This window comes from Epinephelus fuscoguttatus, linkage group LG17 (genome assembly GCF_011397635.1).
Source record: "Epinephelus fuscoguttatus linkage group LG17, E.fuscoguttatus.final_Chr_v1".
Classification (NCBI taxonomy): Eukaryota; Metazoa; Chordata; class Actinopteri; order Perciformes; family Serranidae; genus Epinephelus; species Epinephelus fuscoguttatus.
This window is the reverse complement of record NC_064768.1, coordinates 25,766,940-25,792,325: the sequence shown is the minus strand read 5'-3', so window position 1 is coordinate 25,792,325 and position 25,386 is coordinate 25,766,940. Positions and strand designations below refer to the sequence as shown.

General features: G+C 41.3%; 1 protein-coding gene across 2 annotated transcripts; it reads right to left on the bottom strand.

The window, feature by feature from the left end:
• Positions 1 to 9: 9 nt before the first annotated feature.
• Positions 10 to 23,834, bottom strand: fbxl2 (F-box and leucine-rich repeat protein 2). 2 transcript variants are annotated; one of them, XM_049602431.1, is made up of 14 exons: positions 23,246 to 23,834; positions 15,692 to 15,753; positions 10,127 to 10,181; positions 8,681 to 8,755; positions 8,321 to 8,415; positions 6,814 to 6,978; positions 6,486 to 6,612; positions 5,592 to 5,666; positions 5,353 to 5,480; positions 4,862 to 4,922; positions 4,713 to 4,757; positions 4,277 to 4,333; positions 3,937 to 4,149; positions 10 to 2,221 (listed from the first exon to the last, which is right to left on the bottom strand). In XM_049602431.1, the coding sequence occupies exons 1-14, from the start codon at positions 23,273 to 23,275 to the stop codon at positions 2,114 to 2,116; spliced, it is 1,296 nt and encodes a 431-aa protein (XP_049458388.1). In that variant the 5' UTR covers positions 23,276 to 23,834; the 3' UTR covers positions 10 to 2,113. The 2 variants fall into 2 exon arrangements, with proteins under 2 accessions (XP_049458388.1, XP_049458387.1); XM_049602430.1 differs by having other exon boundaries at positions 5,353 to 5,483; positions 23,246 to 23,833.
• Between the last annotated feature and the right edge of the window lie 1,552 nt (positions 23,835 to 25,386).

The following is a 25,386-nucleotide window of genomic DNA, read 5'->3' as shown; positions in this document are numbered from 1 at the left end:
GAGACAAAGCACATTTACTATTAGTCACTTTTATTTATTCATTTGTTTATTTTTTTCATTTATTTCTTTATTTTCTTAAACATAAAACTGTTAAAACAGCTGTCAAAGAGAGGGCATTAGTATCACAGCCAGTCAAGTCAGCTATGTATCCATCTGAGTCTCTCTTCATCCTTCTGTCTGCTCTCCTTGTGTCAGTCCTAGCCATTGTCCTGCCAATCTCCCCAGTCTTTGAGCACTTGGCACTACGCAGCACTTGCCAGTCTCTTCTTTAGCGCAATATTGTGTTGTATTTTCAGTGCTTTGAGTAGTGGTATTTCATGCCCCATACATGTGTTACTCGCATGGCAAGACAGATAACGTTGAAATCCTGTTGATCAGAAGGAGTGTTTTGTATAGAGTGAAATAAACTGTTGGTTCTCAGTCACTGCATATCACATCCCTGTTGTCACATATGTTTTGTAGGATTGGGTGAGTGGGAATTTGTTGCTGATCAATTTAATACATTAGATTGGCAAATCTCACCAGACCTGTGTCAAATGCTATCTCTAAGTCACCGATCATGTGCCGCCTGGGGCATTACACAGGTGGAGTATACTGAATACAGATAATTCATTATATCGTACATCAATAAATTGCCAATTACACAAAAATACACTAAATTAACTTTCAAATACATAAATTCACGTGATTGTCAGAAGGTTGAAGTGCCTTTGCTCACATTCTCTTAATTAATATCTCATCTTTAAGCAAATTTCCATTTCATTTTGAAGCAAAGTTGCACCACCGTTAGCCCTGATTGATATCCAAATACACACAGCAATAAATTTGAACAATGGACTTCACAGTCCAGTTAAAAAACAGTGGGTATACCACAGTTTTTCAGTGCTACTACACTCACTCTGAATAGTAGGGAGACTGGAAACCTACTGATGTAAACAAGTTCTGTGGTGCTAATCTAATCCAGGATGTAAACAAATGCTTAAGTGGTCAAGTAGGAGCTAGTGCACAGGGCTACTGACAGGATTGGATCAGGGCCAACGAGCCAACATAACCACGTAGTACACAGGAGAGGCCACTCATCCCAGCAGCATACAGAGTCAACATAACGCTTTTAGACATTGAGGGTCTGAATCATAGGTCCTTTTTTTGTTAAACAGCAACAGTTGCTTCTTTTACTATTCAAAAAGAATGACGAACATATCTTCCTCTCTGGATAGACAGGCATGGACAATTACAATAAGCACTGAAAAAAATAAAATAAAACAATTTTCTTGTTGGCCTACCCCAATTTTGAGTGAACTGCCGTTAAGTGTAACTCTTTTTTTTTCCATTGCAAAACATTCTCTGTACAAACAGAATCTAAATCTCAACAAAAGTTTCTCAGATGCACAAATATGTCACATGTCCCCTTCTGTACTCCTTCCTGTTGTTTCTCAACTCTTCCACACTAGAGAGCTGAGCAGGCTGCGCCAAAGCTTCGCTGTTTATAGCCAGAAGATCTGCATTTCCCTACGACCCAGCTCTCCTCCCCCTCCATGCTGCGTGGTTATTGGTCAAAGCAGAATGAATCACAGGATGGTCACATAGAGGTGTCGTGTGATTGGTTGAGATGATACTCCACAGAGAGCAAACTGTCGCCCAAGATGACATTATTGTCTTCTTCTTTTTTTTTTTTTTAGTTTGAACATGATGCATTGTAGTCCCATCTCCAGCTGTCCAGGTGCAGTCCTCTATGCCCACAGGTGGGGAGTCAGGGGTGTGAGGAGAAGGATGGAGTGGAGAACCTGTTGTTGTCTTTACAGTGAGAATGAGATAGAGAGAGAAAAAGAGAGAGTCCATCCATCCGTGTTCTTTCCACCCACCCCTCCACGCCCAAACCCCGGGGCTGCTGCACTCCTGATTGGTGAGCAAGAGGAGAGAGGAGGGGCGGGTTCAACTGATCAGGGGTGATCAGTCTATGTATTGATCAGTGATCAGGAGCAGCGAGTGGGTCCAGCCCCTCCTCTCCCCTACACCTACCTCAGTCCCCCACCCCCACCCCCCTATCCCATTTCAGCCCATATCAGAGCAGCAGGACCTGTAGACAGAGGTGGCCCCCCCTGGCCCTCCACTGTCAGAGGATGATGCAGCAGCGGCACAGACGCTGGCCACCTCCATGTACAGAGGGAGGGGGTGTCACTGGAGCAAAGTAAGCATGGACCTTGATCTCTGGAAGGTGGGCCTGTGTGGGAATAAGGAAGAGTGTTATTACAAAGACAGAAAAAAGCACATCTGCAGGCCTCTCTTCTGTGTCCACTCAACCGTTTTCCTTAAAGGAATGGTTTGACATTTGGGGAAATACACTTATTTGTGTACTTGTTGAGAGTAAAATAAGATCAATACCACTGTCACACTGTATGAGAGTAGTATTGATCCTCTCATCTAACTCTATGCGAGAAGGCAAATCAGTGTATTTCCAAAAATGTTAAACTATTTATTCAAAGAAGTGCATGGTGGTGTCTTTATCTGCACAAACTCTGCCCTCTGCCTGTATGTTCTTATTTTTTGTGTTGGGGATGTTAGCCATGCATCACCACAGGGCTTAGGTGAGATGGGGCTTTAGGAAAAGGCACAGCACAGAAACGCTAAATGAAAGTGAGTATGCAAGACAATCCAGCATAGTATACCTTTAATCCAAGTATAAACTACAGTGTATGATTTTTAGATAAAATAACTTAGAGAATGGCCCCGTTCACACCTGGTATTAACATGTCTTTGGTGATCGGATCAAAAGTGGAGCGCTCTAACTGCAAGTGTGAATGCACCCAATGCATCCTCATTTCGTCTTAAGAGCTCTCTCAGACCACATTTGGAAGTGGCCTGGGCCGCATTTAGCCACATTCTTTCAGTAGTGTGTATGCTATTGTGTCCTTGGACACTTTGAATGGTCACCTACTCAGCTGACGTACTCTATATAGGTGTAAGTGCGTACTAATTTGTGCACCAACATCTTTGATTTAAAGTGCGAAACAAGAGGAAGAAGCCATAACAATGTGGAACACACCAGGGAATGGATGCCGTCTGTGTTGTTTTGATGTTACCCGTGTGTGCAGTTGGGAAAAGTGTACCTAACAGGCTTTCTACCAGAAAGGCCCTTCCTGGTTAAGGTTAGGAAGGTGGTTAGGTAATGAATGAATAGACTTCCGTCTAGTGAGCTTTCTGGGAGAAAGCCTACAAGGAAAACTTCTTCCATATGCCCTGCGCATTAAGGTCTTTGCAAATGTCTTCCTCTGGTCCTTTTATTTTCCATCAGACTAGACATGGGATTCAGAAAGTGCGTATCTGCCTCCTGCTGGTTAAAAATTACGCATTTGGTCTTTACAAACTGAAGTGATGTATGTGCTTATTTGCATGTAGAGCGGAGGAGTGGTCCCTCCAGACACATGTGGACCACATTCTTATGCCAGGTGTAAACAGTCAGACTTCCTCTTTCTAAAATATGGCAAGTGAGCGAACTCTGGTGGATGGAACAAGGATATTTGTCCAGATATAGTACGAGCAATAATACCATTCAGGGAGCCTATCAAGCCTCGATCGAGCCCAAGAAACAGCTTGCTGTTGCTCTGAAAATAGGTTGGAGGTGCACAAAACTTCACAAAAAAAAAAAAAAAAAAAAGAGCCAGAATGAGCTCAAGCAAGTGGCATGCCGCTTAGCCTGTTTGCTGACAAACAGAGCTGGTTACGACGTTCGCTTGTTTGCTCATTGGCAGTGTATCCATTTGGAAGAAGTGTTAGAGCTGTCCACTTGTGATCCGACCACCTAAGATGCATCTAAATACCAGGTGTAAACAGGACCGATAACTGAGCAGAGAAGTGACTTTAAGAGATCACTTATCAAATCTCCAAAAAGAGCAGATTCTATGTCACCAAAAACATGTCTCCATGATGTTCACTGACCCGGATGCGTTTGATGCCAGCCCTGGTGACTTGCTGACAGTCGTAGAGCTCAATGCGCTCCAGACGATGGCAGCTCTTCAGGTGTTCCAGGGTCACATCAGTGATGAGGGGGCAGTTGTCCAGCTCCACCACGGTGAGGCGCTCTTGGCCGCAGGTGCTGCTGCTCAGAGCTCTGATGCCATCGTCTGTGATCAGCTCGCAGTGGGACAGGGACTGTCCGTCCAGGACACAGCAAACAGGGTTGAAGACACACAGATAGCTGGATTAAAGCTCCATAAGCATGCGCACAGGCTAAGGCAGAACCTGGCACAAAATCAGAACTGCAGGAGTGAATGTTTACCAGTGCTTGCAGGCGAGGGCAGTGGATAGACAGCTGAACCAAGGTGTTATCTGTTACCTGAGGAGAGGACAAGCTTCATTAACGAACCGTTCTCACATGTCTCCACACAGTTTGTTCGCAACGTCACGTAATTCACAGTTTGTGGAAAGCATGTGTTGCAGGTTCGTGTCTAGTTTTGTATCCTGCTAAAACTTATTTTGCCTTTGACACTCCATTTTTGTCCTCCTCTCTGCTTTCTGTCAAAATCTATTTAAATACTGAAGTCACTGGCTGGAAACATAACTCTGTCATGCACACAATCACATCTGCCTTTTTCCAACAATCTAATCTCTACCCACACAAATCAATCAAAGCCAAAAATCAAAGCAGATTCCACACAGATAAATACCATGAGCATGATGTTGGGAATAAAATAGGAAACCACAAACTGTCTTACCAAAATACATTCTTCCAAGTCCATTTTTTCAAGCTCGTGACAATTCTGTGAAACAAACAGAGATAATTCAATTAAACTCAGAAATGGTCTAAATGACCCCAAGAAACAGTTCACAAAAGAGAAAACACAGAGAGCAAACTGAAACTCACCCTGGCCAGAACAGTGAACCCAGCATCAGTAACATGCGAGCATCGTGCAGCTTCAAGGATCCTGAGAACACACAGACAAACACAAAATCATCAGCCAGCATATTGTATGGGTTTTAATCAGACCTGAGATCCTTGTCAGACTGTAACCTTGTCTGTTCAACAGAATAATTTATTTCCAAGCCTTAGACAGCATGTGGGACCTTTTCTTTTTGTTCACCCTGATGTGACTGCTCTGATGCACCTGTCTCTCAAGACATTTACACATTCTCAAGCATGTGGGAGGACAACACTGATAAAAAAAGAGACTTACTGTGGATTCTGGCATTTTCAGGCTGCTAAAATTACACGCAGAACCACAAATACCTAAGTTGATTCCAGTCCAATAGGGGAAAAGACAGTAGTCACACTGCTTGAGAGGGATGTTTTGTGGATACTGAAGGAAGCTGCTGATGTCCTTGTGAAGGATGGTGGGACAGGTGTGTTTTGCTCACTTGAGTCGGGGACAGTTGAGTCCCATTGCAGTGAGGGAGGCATCAGTGATGTTACTGCAGCCAGACACACAAAGGATCTGTAGCTTGTGGCATCCTCGGCACAGACTGACCAAGCCTTCATCCGTTATCTGCTGGAGGCGACAGACGCGGAAGACAAATTACAAAAACACAGAGGCATACAGACGCAGCCCTCATGCATTATTATCAGTCTCCTCCCCTCCCCCCATCCCACAACTTACAGTGCAAGACTGCATATTGATGGTGGTGAGTTCTGGGCAGTGTTTCTGAAGGTGCTTCAATGCTCCATCTTCCAGCTGTATTAAAATAAAACAAAAAATGCATCGTACTGTTAAAAAAAATCTAAATCAATAATCAGTAACTTATGTATGTGTCTGTGTTTTTGTGTCTTGATGGGAGAAACCTTTCCTCTTTTTCCAAATCAATAATATGTGACTACTGTCCTTTCTGAGCCCCAAACGATTATTTAAGGGGGTTTCATGTTTTTTTTTCTCCAGGCAAGAAAAACAGACTTTGGTTTAAAAAAAACTGAGCACACAGCCTGAAGAAAATATTGGCTCTACAGAGGCAGCAGAAAAAGAAAATGCCAGCCTGACACAAACCACTACATCAACAAAAAACCAACCAGTAAGATTAAGTTAAAAATTCCATCGGCTGGAAAATATACTGTTGGGAACAGGAAGTAAGGAAAAGGGCACATTTCTCCTCAATAAGGGCTCCGTGACTTTTTTTAGCAATGGGAAAGAAGTGTAGGGTATATTGTGGTTTTGGTTTTTATCTTAGATAATGTGGGGATAAATAAGTATTTGTTCTGAGTATTCTGTAGGTTTGTTTTAAAATTTCCCACAGCTGAGGCACAGCGTTAACCACCAGAGGACTCTGTTTACAGTTAACTGTAGTGAACAGTGTCATCTGGCAGCAGGTAACACAGTAACGTCTTAATGCATGGAGAGATAAAAACCAAGTCAGGTGTCTTAATCTACTCCTTTTAAGAAATCTTGATATTTTATGGTGAAAATTTGTATGTCAAAAAATGTATTTCAACATGGTATAAAAGCACTCCCTATTGATAAAGAAGACATAAAATGCCTGCTAAAAGAAAAAAATGACTGTACCTGTGTGCAGCCTCTGAGGAACAGTGCTCGTAAACCATTACAGCCTCTAGCCAGAGCCTCGATGCCATCACGTGTGATCTGGTCACACCATGACAAATTCAACATCTCCAGCATTCTGCAGCCATCGCTGAGCATCCGCACAGAGACGAATAAGACAAAACACAGAGGACATGTGAACTGAATGGAGATATGTCTGATATTATATTATATTATATTATATTACATTATATTATGGGCTTGAGGAGGAATTAAGAACATTTTCTTAAAGAGAATAATGGTGGTCATGTTATATGGGTTTGGGTAACAATACCAAGTGTGCAAACACTACCTGAGGGCCTTAAGGGAGTGGTTGCTGATAGACACACAGGACGTGAGATCTAGCTGTTTGAGTTTGGAACAGAACTTGCTGAGGCTGAGACAGGTGCTGTCTGTGATCTTGGTGCAGCCGTTCAGGTTCAACACTTCGATGTTTCTGCAGTTCTGAGCAAACGTCCTGGGAAACAGTTGAAACAGTAGACAGGGACGAAGGGGAATTACTCAAGAGTCGCTTCATTGAATAAGTAAGAAGTCAGATGCCAGGAGATGCTCAGGAGCTAATTAACAGAGTCATCTACAGGCCCCTGGGAGGTTGTTGTACACCTAATACACGTTTCTTATTTTATTCTCCCAGGATCAGCTTGTACTTCTTTAAAGACACAGGCACGAAAAAATCAAAAACACATATTTTTCCTCATACACTTAGTAATATTTGTCTAGATTGTTTTGGTGTGAATTGTCGAGTGATGGAGATATCTGCTGTAGAGATGTCGGCCCTCTCAGATACAATGCAACTAGATGGCACTCAGCTTGTGGTGCTCAAAGCGCCGAAAACGTACAACTAACAAATTCAACAGCAATGTCTCTTTCCTGAAATCATGACATGGTTACTCACAATAATCCACAGACCTTATTTTGAGCAGTTTCATGTAGGAACGATTTCCTGTCTACCGAACTACATCCGCCAACCTTATCACCACGCAGAAGGAAGTGTGCATCTTCTCATGGACGAGAGGCTTGTGACACAGCATGATGCAAACATTAATGGCGTCCTTCTCGGCTTAGTTGTAATATTAGCTAGCTCAGTGGTGCTATGTGAGCTAGCAGTAGATGCACACTTCCTTCTGCATGGTGATTCAGTTGGTGGGTGTAGTTCAGTAGAAAGAAAATAGTTCCTACATGAAACTGCTCACAACGAAGTCTGTAGATTATCTTGAGTAACTGGGTCATGATTTTTGGGAAGACACATTATTGTTGAGTTTTCAAATGTATGTTTTTGGTGCTTTGAGCACCACAAGCTGAGTGCCATCTAGTTCCATTATATTGGAGAGAAGGCAGACGTCTCTACAGCGAATATCTGCAACACTCGGCAACTCACACCAAAACAGTCTAGACTGATAAATAGCAACAGAGGTAAGAGGAATCATATAGGGTTTTTTTAAATTTGAGGTGGACTGTCCCTTTAAATCAGTTGCTTATAGAAGTGATAAATATCTTCAGGTAAAACCACGAAAATGAACAGATCAAGAGGTACAACTGTTATATATACAAAAAAAAATTATACCCCCATTGTTCTTCATTTGTCTTTTTTGTTTTCACAGTAAAGTGAGATTAAATGCAATTAGAAAAAAAGAGTTTCTTGTATAGAGTCCCCTGGGACTGAGGAGGCCCGAGCCATTTAAACTTTTAACCTAACCACTTTAAACAACAAACTGTAATCAAACTAACAAGAGGTCAAATTAAAAACAGTAGAACTCTTATTATATCAGTGTATGCCAGAGAGACAATGACAATCTCACTTCATGGAGGCATCTCCGACACTCAGGCAGCCCCTGAGGCTCAGCTGCCTCAGGAAGCCTCCGCAACGCTTTGAAATGTTCTCCACCACCCGCCCCTGAGAGAGATGGACAGATAGATGGAGAGACACAAAGAGAGAGAGAGAGTGATATGACTTGGGCCACAGGACAGAGGATCAGCCGTGACGTCACAGTCGGCACCAAAGCCTACCGACCCAGCGATAAGCCTTGGGCTGGATAATGCTACTCAACAAGCACACACGTGCACACGTGCACACACGCACACACACACACACACACAAATACTGTCCATTCTACCCTTTCACTCTTCCTCTTATTCTGTCTCACAAACACATCCCTCACCTCTATGTCTGTCTGGAAGTTGAACAAGTCAATCTTCTGCCAGTTACTGCCATCGAGGGCCAGGACATTCCACGCCTGAGACAGAGACAAACAGGTTGTGGACAGAGACAGACATGTAGGTCAGTGAATGGTGACTCTTATCATAAAATGCACAAGAAATGAATGAACATAGCAGCTCAGCCTCTATTGGTCTGGTTCTGTGTATGCATTGACTATGCCCTCTTTGTGTTTCTTTGTTCTTGGAGCAGGTGCTCGAGCTGCTGTTTTCACGTCTTACTTCCGTCTAGAACCTCTTTAATGTGAGGATTTGCTTCTTTTCTCTGTTTGGGACATTGTGTAAAACGCACATAAAACAAAATGCAATGATTCGCAATCTTTTTCGACATATAGTGGGGTAAATAAGGGCTCAACATGTCAAGTTTTCTTTCATTAAACATATTTTAAATGCAGCTATTTGCATGAAATTTAGACCAGAGATTACCAGGTCTTAACTCAATAAAACTACACTGATAGAGAAATCATAATATTTCAATCCATAACAATTATGTGCAATAAAGTGAAATGATGACACAGCAAAAAAGCATTCGACATGCTAGCTGAAATTTATCTTACACTTGGAGAAGCCTTTGCTTGCAATGCCAGCTTCAAGGCGCTTCCTGTCTGAAGAAATAATCTGTCACAGTGTGCAGGTGGGATTTTGCCCCATTTTTCGCACAGTTTTTTAAGTTAAAATTGAAGATTTTGGGGGGCCTGCTTGTGAATCTTGAGAAAAGAAATGTCACTCAAACCTCAACAAGTAGTGTCCTCAGTTCCCAAACACTTACTGAGTGTTGTTAAAAGAAAAGGGGATGTAACACAGTGGCCCCAACTTTTTTGTAATCGCAGTTGTAAACTTAAAATATCTGGATTTTGGTCAGACAAAACCACACACCTGAAAACTTCTCCAGGAAATTGATAATGAGCATGTTTCCCTGTTGTCTGATATCTAATAGACGAAATAACCGAACAATTTATCGGCTAAACGATCATCAGAATGACACCTGCATGAAGCTGTGCAGACAAGAGGTGAAGCAACCCTAAGATTGAAAACCTGCACTTTCATCACAGGTACAAAGAAACAACATTTTTCTAATCAAAATACGTTGGCGCTGTTGTAAGAGAAGCAACTGCCACAGCTCTGTATTCACAGTCCACTTGCCAAGCCCCTGTTTTTATTCACAGATAGCTCATTCATAAACGGCTTTTAGCTGCAGTGCACTGTGGCTAAACAGTGGTGCACTTCCACATAACCAGCAGATGGCACTATATTATAGACATGTCTAGAGAATTCAATGATGGTAAACCGGTTTAAATTTAACCATAACATAGTTTAGGGTTGCATCCATTCTTTTAAAACAATGAGTGTGTTAGTGGGTGGTGTGCAGGTGAAGAGAGGGAAGCGCTTACCTTGGACACTTGGGCACACCTACAGAGTGTCACCACATCTAGATAGGAGAATATTCTAGAAAGAGAGACAAAAACAGAGTTTGTCAGTGATCACTCTCAGATAAAGAGCTCAGTTTCTAGCTAGACTTTATATTTGAATAGTTTTCCTTTTGTGTGATTTTATTCATGTGTTTTGTGTGTCTGTAGAGAACAGAACAATCCCCCTGTGGTGTTTGGTTGGTAGCAGGAGAGCCCCACAGACAGGCAGTGTTTGAGCTGTGGGGCGGTCAGCCACAAAGGGCTGCATGCAGCAGGCTACTGGGTCAGCTCAATCCATTAATCTGCCAATGAGTAATCTCTGGCACTCAGACAGGCAAGGCCACAGACAGCGTGGGACAGACAGACAAACATACATATATATACACAGACACATGTGCAGGAAACTAAACATGTACACCTCATCTGAGCTACCGGCGATTCATTATAGTTACTGCTCACAGACGAGCCTTCAAGGGCCAACCTACAGAAAATGTGAGGTATTCAGAGAATTGTCATGGTGCCAGAGCTTTGAGTGCAGCTGGGGTCTGAATGTCCTTTTAACCCTAGGAAACAGGAGCCGGCCATTGTTTCTTTCATATAGATGCAGACAAAGGCTTGTGTTTTGATGTGCGTTGGGCCAGGGCATGTTGGGACATGTCCGCCTAATCTATACGGAGTCTTGTATCAGGGAGTACATGCACACAATCGACAAAGCAAGACACACACACACACACACACACACACACACACACACACACACACAGTCCTTGGAGTGATCGCAGGCCACCAGAGAAGCTGGCCAATCAAGCAGGAGCTCATCGATCTCCCCTCTAATAACTGGTTAATGGCTGTGACGCTGATCATTGATTGACTGTCTGTTTTAATCAAACACAATCTGACTTTCCATTATGTGTGAGAGAGAGGCCTTTTACCGACCACAGAGGGATTCTGTTAATCATACTTAGGCTACAGGGAAGCGATCAGTCAATCAGATTTGATGATGGAGCCGTGTATTTGCAAGAATATGGCAGTACGATATGTATCATGATGCAAGAGTTACTATACGATATATTGTGATATAGTGCAATATTGTAAGTGAGACCATATACTTAAAGTTTTTTATTTTTATTTTATTTTAGGAAAACTGTCATAGTATAACAGTGGGCTCTGCATTTGTATTTGTCACAGACCCTGTAACATCCATCATCACAGCACTACTTTTTGTGTCATCTGAGTAAAGGAATTAACATTTGCTTATTTTTTTAAGGTCAGTGTTGCCAACTTGGCGACTTCCACACTAGATTAAGCAACTTTTCATACCTCCCTAGAGACTTTATTTCTAAAAAGCGACTGGCGACAAATTTAGCAACTTATTCAGTAGGGCTGAACGTGCTGATCGTTGCCATGGCAATCAACATCCAAATCAGTATTCAAATACTCTATTTTCAAAAAAAAAAAAAAAAAAAAAAAAAGGTTTATATTGTTATTTATTATTCCCAGACAAGGACAGGTGGCCAGACTATCACAGGGCTGACAAATGGAGACAGATAACCATTCACACTCACACTCACACCTACGGGCAATTTAGAGTCACCAATTAATCTGCATGTCTTTGGACTGTGGGAGGAAGCTGGAGTACCCAGAGAAAACTCACGCTGACACAGGGAGAACATGCAAACTCTCGCTCTCATCTAATGTCACTTGTCTAAGACATTTGACAGCATGTGACAGGCATAACGATACACTAGAAAGATGTAGAAAAAGTCAAGCATCTTGTAAAGTTTCAAACTTAATCAAAATGACCCCCAAAAAGTTGAGTGCCAAAGGAAACAAGCCTGGCAAATCACCTGCACACTGTACATAAACTGTCAAACAGCTGTCTTGCAAAGTATTCTCCTGTTTAGCTAATATGCCCAATGTCACTGCGACCCACAGATAATTCTCACTGAAGCTTCAATACCAAAAAACTGATATTTGGGACAGCCCTTTCATTCAGACCATCAGTGAAAGAGAGAGGAATATATTGTAATTTATTCCAATGCATGCTGCTCAGAGTAATCACAGTCCACAGCTCTTCCTTCATCAGTGCAGGGGTCTCTGCCTCTCTTCTCCTGTGTCGTGCAGTAGGTGTGAGACAGGCAGTGAGCTTAGTAGTGAGTTTCTATGGTTATGTTGATACTGGAAGTGAGAGAAAAGTGGTGCACTACAGTACAAGCACCATCGCTCCCATGTTGTTCAATTATTATGTAGAGAATTTTACTGCTGAATCTAATTCAGCAAAGCTTTAATACTGTCATTTGTTTGGAAGGATGTCGCCAATATGCAAATGAGCCTATGATGTCATCTGGCAACTTTTAGTGACAGTTGGAGCTAGTGCTAGCTACTTTCATTCAGTCCTGTTAATGTATTTGACACTTGCACTTGACAGTAAAAGCAAATTGGTTGAGAACAACCCATGATGTTTTACATGAGGACAAATTGTTCAATACAGATGGACTCACTGACTTTTTTCATAACAGGTGATATAATAGAGCCAAATTCAGAGGTACAACAACATGAGCAAGAAAGCTCTGATGCTGCCTGAACAAAGACAGAACAGAAAATAAGTTAGTAGCCTTTGATTGCTCCATTAAATCCTGCCTATTTTTTTGACATGGCACATAATGGGATTTTAATGGAGCATAGTCCCATTTGTTGACAAAATGTACACCTGGCCCTTCAAGCATAGCAAGATAAGAGAGAGTCGAGCCGTCACCATGAGTCTAGGATTGGTTGCCATAGTAACTCCAGTCAGACATGAATTTGGGTGGTGGCGGGGAGGGTGCTGAGTCAGTGCTTCTGGGTAAGAAGACCCTGAACCACTCTGAACTCTCTCCGAGGCTCGTCTGTCAGACAAGGTTCTTCTATATCGCGGCACAGTTTTCACAGTTTATATCCATGCTGCACTGGCCTAGATAACAGCTGTTCATGATGCAGCGCCCGAGAGGCACACGAACGCGAAAACAAGGCAGGTACTGGGCTTGCTCACAGTGATACATTAAACATAAACACTAATGCTAATGAGAAGGCTAATTAAACACATTAACAGACTCATTAGCAAATATTCCTGTGGCAACATACATGCCAATACATACCACATGGGTGATCTACTCCAGTGGGTTTTTTCTTTGACATATCTACAAATCTTTGGGTTTTACATTTACCTTACATTGGGCTACAGGAATTTACAGTGGGCAATTTTTTACTACTTTCTGTCATTTTAATGACAAAATGATTAATTGATTAGTTGAGAAGGTTACTGCCAGATTAATTGATGATAAAAATAGTTGTAAGTTGTAGCTCTTTTTCTTCTAAGTAAGTGTTAAAGGGGACCTATTATGCATTTTCATATTTTCTGTCCAATATATAATGTTACAATGTCAGATGTTCTTATTAAATGTGGCCAAAGTTACAAATAATAAGGTAAACATGTGTAAAGTAATCCCTGTGAGCAAAGACCTCAGGCTTCAGACTGTTCTAAGTACTCTGTTTCTTTCAATGTTCACTTTCTCCAGGCACGCTACTGCAGGTTTTTACATTACAAACACTGCTACATGCAGCTACATGCTAACGTCAGGGCCACATGTGATTCTGGTTGCCAATGTTGTTAATTAGTCCCCTATGTTGGATCACATTCAGCTGGATCCTAACAGGCTGTATTTAGAGGCTTTTATTGGTACTTATTCATGGTAGAAAGTGTTGCTGTTCTCTGTTGTAGTCATTCTCAGGCTGAAATAAAGGTGAAATGGATATATACAGAGAATTGGATACAGCTCTGGTGGCGGGACCCCATTCATTCCTGTGAAAGTTGTTCAGCGGAGCATGAATTCAAAAAATTCAAGTACTGTTTATAAAATTGCCCATATGATCGGCACTGTTTATGCACAAGAGAGACTAGAGACTTCAACGGGCTAAGCCAGCTACTTCTGGTCTTGCACTTAGCTAATCTGAATGGGGATAAAATGATTCAATCACGTTGCTCATCCATGTTATTGGACAGAATTGATCAAATTCCGGTAGCATGACATCAAACAATTTTTTCACTGATCTACAGATGTATCTTTTGCCATGTAAGCCTAGGGCAAAATTTTTTGGGGGCCACATACCATCACATGACGGATGTAATTACAGCGTAGCCACTACGAAAACTGGCTTCAAAGCCTGGCGCACTTACTGGGGGCCTGGACAGCGCAGACCCATTGACGGTGACCAATCAGAGCACTGTGGGCTTTTTTGGGTAGGAGGCTTAAAGAGACAGGTGCAAAAACACAACGTCTCAGACAGAAGGTGATTACCAAGTGTTTCAGCACAGACGGTTCAGGGAAAATAAAGTGTTTTTTGACTATTAAAGCATGTAAACATGTTTTAGTAGAAACCCAAAGTATGTACCTAAGAAATTAGCACAATAGGTGCCCGAGGAGGTAAAAATGTCCAGTATTTCTAATGAAAAAATGAAGAGAATAACCTACCTAGAACATTCCTTTTCCTCTTTCCTGTCCCATTCATCATCTAACAACCCCTTGGATTTATTGGGAAACCCCTTTGTAGGGGTCCCAATCCCCTGGACGGGAAACTCTGCTTTACTCTTTACACTAATTAATGTCTAATTGTAAAAAATGGTGTGAATAAATCGCCTGTATGTGATTTTTGTGTTCAAAATGTCTACACACAGATGTATACTTTCATAACACAAAAATGTACGTAGAACAACATCACTGTGTACCATGGTGACAGGGCGTAACAAAATTATAAATACAAGAACAAATGACGCCAATCAACCCACTTTCCATGGTTTAAAAACAAGATTATCTGCAGGAACAATGAGTCTTCCTCACAGCTGATGCAAGTGTCTGAACATGACACATGTGACAGTAGGTCATGTGATGTGTCGTAGAGGGAGTGCATGAGAGTACATGTCTTTTCTGCCCCACCAGTGAAAGTATAGCTGTTGGTAATAGGTGTACTGGTAGTCTCTGTGGAGCACAGCTGGAGCAGCAGAAGAGCACAGCACTGCGGAATTCCCCACCAGCTAAGACGGGCTATTTATAGCACACATACACAGACGTACAGTTTGCATAGGCCCAGGAGTGTTTCACACACAGACACCCACCTAAACATGCAGTGCTCAAGTGCAGAAATAAACAGGCGACACATGATGTGTCTGCAGAGTTACACGCAGGTGCTTCCTTTTTTTAAACATACACACACACATCTATAAATCAGTGTGGAGGACGAACACATGTGTGACAGTGTGTGTGATGTATGATTTAGAGGCCATGTGCTGCGGCTGATGTGGGACAAAATATTGGTCTGTAGGCCACATAGTTAACAGAACCTCATTTCAGACTAGTGAGCAACACACATACAAATACACACACTCCTACACACAACTGTTCAAGGCTGCTTCAGCTAATGAGTAACACTGACCTAAGCCCTTGTCCCAGGGTATGTTGTGTTGTATTTTCTGCGTGTGCTGGTGTGTGCATGTGTCCTTATTATTAATCTTACCTAAGAAGAAGCTCTTTGGGGAGCTTCTTGTTAATGGGGGCTTCATCGCTGTTTGAGAACACCTGTGGAGACACAAAGATAAACAACAATAATGAGTGTTTGTGTTGTGTGTTAGAGGTGGTCAATAGCATTGACACAGAGAGATGACACATGGTGTTACCATGGCAATAGAAAGCACATTATCATATAACACTACATAAAATACAGATCTATACATGACATTTATACAATATTATTTTGTTTGGCAAACTCAGAATTTGTTAAAAGAATAAGTTCACAGTTTTTCAAGTAGGCCTTGAAGGGACAGTTTACCCCAAAGTCAGAGATACATATTTTCTCTCTTGCCTGTAGTGCTATTAATAAATTTAGATTGTTTTGGTGGGAGCTACAGAGTATTGGCGATAACAGCCGTAGAGATGTTTGCCTTCTCTCCAATATACTGGAAAGAGATGGTATACAGCTTGTGGTACTTGAAGCAGACCTTGTTGTGAGCAGTTTCATGTAGGAACTATTTTCTTTCTACCCTACTAAACGCGCCAAATGTATCACCATGCCAAAGACATAATTTATCTAATGCTAGCTCACCTAGCACCATCGAACTAGCTAACGTCACAGCTCAGCCATGGAGGACGCAATGAATGTCGTGCTGTACATGTCCATGAGTGGATACATCCTTGATACAGTTGGCAGGTGTAGTTTGGTAGAAAGAAAATAGCTTCTACATGAAACGGCTCACAACAAGGTCTGTGGATTATCTTGAGTAACCAGGTCATGATTTCTGGAAAGAGACATTACTGTTCACCTTCTTGAATGTATTTTTTGCCGCTTTGAGCACCACAAGCTGAGTGCCATCTAGATCTATCATACTCAAGGGAAGGCAGACTCTGCAACACTCTGCAACTCACACCAAGACAATCTAGGCTGATGCTTTCAGTGTAAGTAAAGGGGGCAAATCCACATGCTAATTCTGTGTAAAAAGGTATCCAAAATTCAGCTGAAGCAAAAGTAAAGAGGTTCCAATAGCAGTCAGATGAAATGCGTATCCTCCAGAGCTAGTTGTTGTATGAAAGCACCTCTTTTTATTACTAACCCTTTCCTGCAGTTCAGCAAGGAAACACAAGGACACAATTTGGTACAAAATTTGGGAGATGCCCATTTGATTTTATAGCTCACACTTCTAATTTTACACAGAAACAGGACTGTGAATTTTGTCCCCCCATCACTTAAATCAAAAGGGATCTCTTCACAGCCAGTATGGACAAGAGAAATGATCATGTCAACTAAGAGCACTTTCAATGTGTGTTGGTTTACAACTTCTGAAAAAATGTGAACCTATCCTTTAATAAAACTAGAACCTTACATGTTTCCAGTTACTAGTGAGAAAAAAAAAGCTATTACGTCCTTAAGAGATGCTAATAAACAAGTCAGAGCTACGTTTGGCTTTCCACGTCCCCTCCTTACAAGCATATAATTCTGTTAGCCTGGTCAGCTTGTTGGCATGCTTATCTCAATTAGTCTACTCGCTGGATGTCTGGCCATCTGCTGAGTGGGACACACACACACATACACACACTCACACACACTTACACACTTGCAGGTGATTCAAGTCAGACCTCTCTGTGTGAAGAACAGAGGCAGAACATTCTAGATCAGGTGGGCCGTATTCAGCCATGAATTTAAATTACGTCAAACACCCACATTCGCTGTGCCTCTGCAGACACGCATCCTGCGAGTGATACACTTGTATCCTCAAAGTCTAAGAAACCGTATCTAATGAGGAGGTTGGGGGGGGGGGGACTCCCTGCTGCTTCACACACAAACACAAACACTGAAATGTAAAAACACAAAGGGGAGCGAGGGGAAAGGCACAGGAGGAGCAAAGGTTGATTCTGGAAACGTCTTGACTTCAGTGAGCTCCATGACAGATGCAGGCTCCTCAAAAGAGAAGGCAATAACGGTGAGGGAAGATGGGAGAAAGAGGGAAGACAGGGGGAACACGAGAAAGTAAGAGACAGAGGCAAAGAAAGAAATGGTGCTACAGTCAGGAACTACAGGAAAATATGTGCAAAACTTGTTATCAAAATCAGAGTGAGAGGAGAGGAGAGATAGGGAGGGAGGAAGTAAAGGCCATTTTAGAGGAAATGGGGTTAAAAAGACAAATGACAGGGAGTTGGTCCAGTCAAGGTCCAGCAAAAGATTAACTGAGCTGGTTTGAATTTTAACATCAATGCTCAGGTAACAACGCAGCACACAAAGAGCTCTAAACCTGATCTGAACCTATTCATTAACTATATCCAATAATAGCTCCAGGATAAAGGTAAAACCTTTCTCATCATTGGTTTGCCACATCGCCTTGTATTGAACTCTTCTTCACAATCTACCCATGAGGGCTGACACCAACTACTTAATGGCGGCTTAACACAATCTCTGAATAAACGCTTTAGAATTAAATCTTCATCATCACGATGGGAGTTCCAGTTATATTTGGAACCATATCAATTGAGTTAACGGAGAGTAAATTGACCTTAATTGTGCAATACTGTGTGTACTGAATGGTAGGAGGAGACGAGGCCTGCTGTATATTGACTCAGTGTCTCTCTAAAGCCAGAGGTGGCTTAGGATTTAGGACTAAATTTAGACTTAATTCCAAACCACCTCTGTAACACATCACTCACCTTTGACCTTTCTGTCAACAGACACATGGTTACACACAATCTAGACAACCTACAACTGGTGGGCATTGACAGGCAAAGAACACAGGCAAAAAATTCTTTACATGTGATTTAAACGTGCTAATTGAAACATAATGTATAGTCTGGCACTGTCCACACTTTTCTAGTGATTGACAGTACTTAAAATTCAGATTCACATTCAGACTTTTCAGATTGTCACTGAAACAATCATTGAAATCATTTTAACAAATATTTGCTGGTTTAAACCTGCTGCTATTCTCTCTTTTATATCATTTAGGGCTGCTACTAACAACTATTTTCATTGTCAATGAAACTGCTTTTTTTAAATTATTTGATTAATAGTTTGGTCTGTAAAACATCATAAATCAGTGAAAATGGCACAGCATAATTTCCTAGAGCTCATTAGCCAACAGTCCAAAACCAAAAATATTCAGTTTATGATACAAGACAATAAGCAGAAAATTCCTTGTGAATTTGTGAAGCTGGAACCACAAAGAATAGTACATTTTTTCTTGAAAACTGACTTTGACAATAAACCGATTACAACTAAGTCAATTAAATTTCAGTCCCTTGAATAGTCGTCTATTAGACCAATCATTGCAGCTGTAATATCATGTAAACTGGAGGGATGGGACTTGGGAACTGGTTCCAGTTGAGAACCTGTTCTAAATTGTCTGATCCATCAGAGTTGTTTGCCTACAAGCTTAAAAATTCCTTTTATTGATACCGGCATGTTCTTCTTGCACACTGCAAAATAGTGACATTAAACTCGTACTTCTACACTGCTCGAAATTTCAAGTAGGTATAACTGCCCCTTTTGCCCCTTGGTCCTGAACCACAAGCCCAGACAAAAATGCTAAGTTAGCGATTAGCTAGCAATGAAGTATAAGGTTCAAAGACAGGCAGGTAAGGTTAGGGTAAGGGTTACATCTTGTTACATATAAAGCGAATAATGTCTTTATGTATAATGAATTTAAAAGTGGATTACTGCTATGTATGGCCTCATATTTATTCACTACAGTTTGGCATTGTAGCAGAGTTCAGCTAACCGTCACAAGGGTGGGTTTCTCTTGTACTAGTGGTGGGCGCGGTTTGTAGGGGCGTGTCATGCACGTGACAAACAGAATGTATCTGCAGCTATGCATGTTTCTGACACTTGCAACAAATAGGAATCATGGCGAAGAGGAGTAAGCGGTCAAATTGTGGCTTTATTCAGGAAGAACGATGACAACAGCTGCTTGTAAAGTCAGTAAAATGATCATTTTAAGTAGAGGTGGAGACACCTACAATACGCTGAGATGTCTTTCTACGCAACACAAGGTTAAATTCCAGGAATGGCATGTTTTTGAAACTGTATTTGAAGCCACTGCTTCCCAACTCAGCAGCAAGATCATTACCGAGGGAACGTTATAATGCCAATAACGCTACGCAGCTTAACTGTGCTCAGACTCCGAGATAATAAAACAGTTGCACTGATGCTGACAACTGGTGTAGGCCTACTCTTTTCCAAACAGAAAACTGATCGGGAATCAAGAAGGGAATCGATAAAGAATCAGACCAATAAGCAGAATCGATAATGACAGTGGTATCAATCAAATCTTACCTACTAACTTGATAAGGGTTTAAACTGCTGGCCATACAAAACTTTCATCATTATTTTTAGACTAAACCATTAATCAGTCTAATAAAATCTATTAATCAATGATGTAATTGTTATGTAATTGTTAGGTGCAGCATATTTCATATAAATTTCTGTTTGCCTGTCAATGGACAGGAAGTAAAAAAGTGCCTCAGTGTTGTGTGACCTAAACTCCAATGGAAAAGTTGCCAGGTGGAGTGGCACCAACAAAGTATTTAGTGTGTGATCTCAGCCATAGTTATGACATTATGACAGCAAGGTTCATCTCCAGTGCGCATGCTTTAATAAAGTTATCATCTCAGCATTCTGGTGCCCTCGTTCCCTGTGCCAGCAGAGCAGCATTCCCAAGCAGGGAGTTCCTCTCTGCAGTCATACTCCTATTCCTAGACAGTGTACAACTGGGTGGGTATGAAAATCTGGCTTCAGAACTTGCATGTCTCAGGTTTAAAGCTGCCACATTAAAGAAACTATGAGGAAATGAGATACGGGCAATATAGTGTGTTCAGTTTTGGGCCTGCAGTACAACAACAGCAAGTGGGCTTGTGCCAGGTGTTCATTATAAAGCATCATCTCAGGTGTTAGGCTATTAGTCAACCCTCCCAAGTCCTCCTCTATTAGCCCCTACTCTTCTGACACACATTACCACACCAGCTTGTTTCCCACCACACACTGGTTTTCATCTGCGTCTAAGAAGCTTACAGCTCTGCTGAGAAATCCACTGATATGGCAACACACATCAGCGCCACTACCACCTTCTGTTCTCATTCACTCACACGTAGACACATACGATCAAGCAGCCAGCTGAATACCTGATGGAGAAAGTCAAGTACAGTCCCGTCAAGTCAAACCATAAAGCTTCTCAGCAGTGCACGAACAATATTCCAGATACAAAATGCCCACAGCTAATAGGGACCTATAACCAGTTCAACAGGAGCTAATTTTAGGTTTGTTCAAAATTATTAAGAAAACGCTGACATGGCGAAACATGATCATTATTTTACCACTGGTAATACGCATTAATTGAAGGCACGTGGACTAAGCTGCACTTCAAAGCAATTTGTAAAACTGCATGCAGTTGAGCAATGGTGGAAAGAACTAAGGAGGTTTACTCAGGAAGTAAGCACAGTCAGTTGCTACTATATACTTTAACTCCACTACATTTTAGAGAAAAATACTGCACTTTTTACTGCACTACAATCATTTTATAGCTAGTTACTTGTCATTTTACAAATGCAAAACAGATCATCATCTTTCAAAATATGATGTATTGTTGAAGATTAAACTAACAGTATAGTAATAACATTCTCTTATACCTCAACCTGCAACAGCATAAAACTCTACATACAGAATAATCAACATCCAGTGATACAATGGTGATGAGGATCATTCTGCCTGCACTATGAGTTTACTTTTGATGCACAAAATACATACAACATGGGTAAAATGCTGAATGCAGGCCAGGTCCCCCCCCCCAACGAAGCCTCCACCTGCAATATGTCACTAAAATTAACAAGTACCAACCATGAGGAGACTCAAAATGACCACAGAAATATGCAAAGAAACTGCAACAAGACACCAAATAGCTACAAAAAGGGGGAAAACAAAACAAAATGACCTCAAAGAGACACAAAATGACCTCAAGAAGACACTTAATGACCTCAGAGAGACACAAAATGACCTCCAAAAGACACTAAATGACCTCAAGAAGACACAAAACTACAAAAGATGCATAGACAAACAACAAAGGGATGCAAAACAACAACACAAAAGAATCAAAGATGCAGGAAATGTATACAACATGAGTAAAATGATGAAGAAAGGACAGGTTATCTGGGCACAAGCCCAGGGGCCCAAAGTGTCAGGGCCCCCCCTGGACTTCTCCTGCAATGTCACTAAAATGACCAAGTACCAACCATGAGGAGACTCAAAATGACCACAAAAAGATGTAAAGAAACTGCAAAAAGACACCAAGTGACTACATAAACAAGGAAAACAAGCCCAAGGTGACACAAAACAAGACACAAAATGACCTCTAAAAAAAAAAGCCATACAGACAAAGAGTAAAACAACAACAAAAGAAGAGGCAAAACCTGCTCAAATTTTGATGTACAAAATGTATACAATATGGTTAAAATGCTGAATGCAGGACAGGTCAACCACGCACAAGCCCAGGGGTCCAAAGTGTCACTAAAACCAGTAAGCACCAACCACGAGGAGACTCAAAATAACCACAAAAATATGCAAAGGAACTGCAAATAGACAACGAATAGCTACAAAATGGGGGGAAACAAGCCCAAATTGACACAAAATGACCTCAATGAGACACAGAATGATCTCAAGAAGACACAAAACCACAGAAAGATGCACGACTACAAAGAGATGCGAAAGAACAACAAAAAAGAGGCAAAACCAGCTCAAAGTCTGTGTTTCTTGACTCTATGAAGGAAAAGAAGGGGGCTTTTGTGTATCTGTGCCCAGGGGCCCACTGTCTTATAATCCACCCATGCTTGTATAAGTGTTTTTAACCTTCAGGTATACTGCTAAAGACCTGAATACTTCTTCCACCACTGCAGACGAGCACTGAGCTCGGACACAAAAGGGTGCGTGTTTTCCTCTCTCCTGCATATGATCATAGAAAGGTTGTGGGAGGACAAATGATCATTCAGAGCACTCATGTTATCTACTGTAGCATCACTGGCTCTTGATATAAAAGGACGATCTGTAGTGAGCCCGTGACTCTCAGAGAGCCACCCTAAACCCCCCCTGTGGCACCTGTCATTCACAGACATCACAGGAGGTGTCACAGTGTTATGAGCCAAACCCAAGTGATGACTAATTGAATGCTGCTACACCGCTTTTTATTTACAACACTAGTCTCCATCCGCAGCCCCAGTCGCCCCCTCCTGAAAGCCTGTAACCTCAGGCGACAGTGGCAGCCAGCCTCGGCCCTGATATATTGACTCTCCTCAGCCACAGCCCTCCTGTCCCGCAGTCCTCAGCTCCATGTTGTCGCTGTCTACTGGTGCGGCAGGACAATAACAGGATTTCGGATTACCCTTGACCAACAAAACGCCTCGGCTCCCGACTGCATGTTAAATTAGGAGCACGGTCGACACACACGCACATACACACACAGACACACACACTTACACAAGCCCACGACTCCCACGTCTACTAGAAACAAACAGTTTAACCGTTAGTGGTCCACTCCCTGTGTCATACCTCGAACCGGCCCTTGGTGATACCGTTCATGTCTGCTGCGGCACGTCCCTGCTACACGCCGCACACACACCAGTCGAGCCGTTTGACGGTTATTGTTTTTGTCGCCGTTTTATTTTTGGTCGGCCGGAGTGTAGGAGCCGAGCTGGAGCTGGGTCCTACACCCTCCCCCCCCAGCCGTCAGCGAGGCTCCTGTCTCCGGGTCAGTGAGGAGGAGGTGGCGGCGGCGGTGGTGGTGGTGGTGGTAATGAGGGTGGTGTCGGTCCGGGGCGGCCTGCGGTAGCGTTAACGGTCGTTGTTTCGGAGACCAACGGCTCCCCAGCCCGTCTCATCACAGGGCTACCAAAATAACAATAATAACATGGACGGTCTGTCAAGTGACTTCACTTCCGCCTCTCCCTTCATCGCTCCAGCGCGAGTCAGCTGGCCCCAAATCCCCCAAGTTCGAGTTAAACACACGGGAAACGCTGCGTTAACGGCCGCCGCCGCCTCTCACAGCTTCTCCCACACACTAGACACTCGTATGGCGGCTGACATGGACGATTTCCTCCGTGTTTTCTGTTTACTTGCGGGGAAGGGGGAGGGTCTACGTGACGTCATTGCTGCGGGAAAAGCACGCGTGGTCGATTTGTTTTGATTGTGGGGTCTTGCGGAGATTTGGAGGGGAAAAATATGACAATGGTCCTTTTGGGCCGCATTCGCCGCGGCAGTCACGGGTACTATAGCACCCGAGACGTGACCTGACACGAACCCGTGGGTCTGATGAAGGGAAGGAAACACTCATCTGTGGACGCAGGCGCAAAGAGTGTGTCTGCAGTAGAGATGTGCAACACTGGAGCAGGGAGGCTTCAACCTGCAGACACACACCCAAAACAACTTGGAGTGACTCCTCTGTCACTCCTGCATTATGTCAGCTGTGACAGCAGTGGTAGGAAATAATGAAGAACTCATTTAGTGAAGTGGAAATAGGAAATATAACAGTGTAAAATACTGCATATACAAAAGAAAGTCCTGCATTTATATTAAGGGATTATGATCACTGATGCATCAGTGTGTGAGTAGTTTGTTGTGGCATGGCTAAACCAGATTAACTTGAAGTTATTAAGACATTTAGACTTCTAAAAACCTTATTTCACAGTGCAGTATGCCTGTTATTTTAAACTTAAAGCAGTTTCATAAATGAAATTATATAAAATCTGTATCCTAAACAGTAGAAAGTTTTAGAATTGAAAAAATAGATTACAGAAAATTATTGATTTGGAGTACATATATATATAATGCAAATCAATAAAAATAATAATAAAAATAAAAATTAAATCTACTTTATTTTTTTGGATAAAGATATTATTTAATTTATTTTATGAAGCTGATTTAAGCTTAAAATAATAGGCCTACTAATCAATTAATTAATTTGATATTTTTTTAATTTATCTTTTTTTTTTAAATAATTAAAAAAAATGCAAATCAGTAATGATAATAATAATGTAAATCAAATCTGCCTTATTTTTTAGGACACATATATTATTTAATTTATTTCATGAAACTGATTTAAACTAGAAATAACAGGCCTACTAATTAATTAATCAATTTTATCTTTTGTTTTATTTATTTGATTTTTAAATAATAATAAAATATATAATTCAAATCAATGATAATAATAATAATAATGATAATAATAATAATAATAATAATAATAATAATAATGCAAATTGAATCTACCTTGTTTTTTTAGGATAAAGATATTTTTAAATTTATTTTACAAAGCTGATCTACGATTAAAATAATAGGCATACTAATTAATTAATTTGAGATGTTTTAATTTATTTAATTGTTTTGAATAATAAAAATATATATAAATCAATTATGATAATAATGTAAATCAAATCTGCCTTATTTTTTAGGATACAGATATTATTCAATTTATTTTATGAAGCTGATTTAAGTTGAAAATCATAGCCCTACTAATTAATTAATTCATTTTATCATTATATTTTTTTAAATAATATTTTTTTTTTAAATAAAAAAGTAGAATGTAATGTAGTACCCAGTTTACATACTTCAATACATTTTGTAGGTAAATACTGTACTTCTTACTGCACTACATTCATTTGAGAGCTATAGTTACTTTGGAGGTAATCTCTCAA

Bases quoted from the DNA above. Each gene is read 5' to 3' on its own strand.
- fbxl2 (XM_049602430.1), bottom strand. From the start codon at position 23,275: ATGAACGGTATCACCAAGGGCCGGTTCGAG. The intron at 5,667-6,485 runs GTACAGTCATTT...ATTTTAATACAG, and splicing joins TCCTCAGAGGCTGCACACAG to CTGGAAGATGGAGCATTGAA. The intron at 2,222-3,936 runs GTCAGTGAACAT...ATTCCCACACAG, and splicing joins CTGGCATCAAACGCATCCGG to GCCCACCTTCCAGAGATCAA.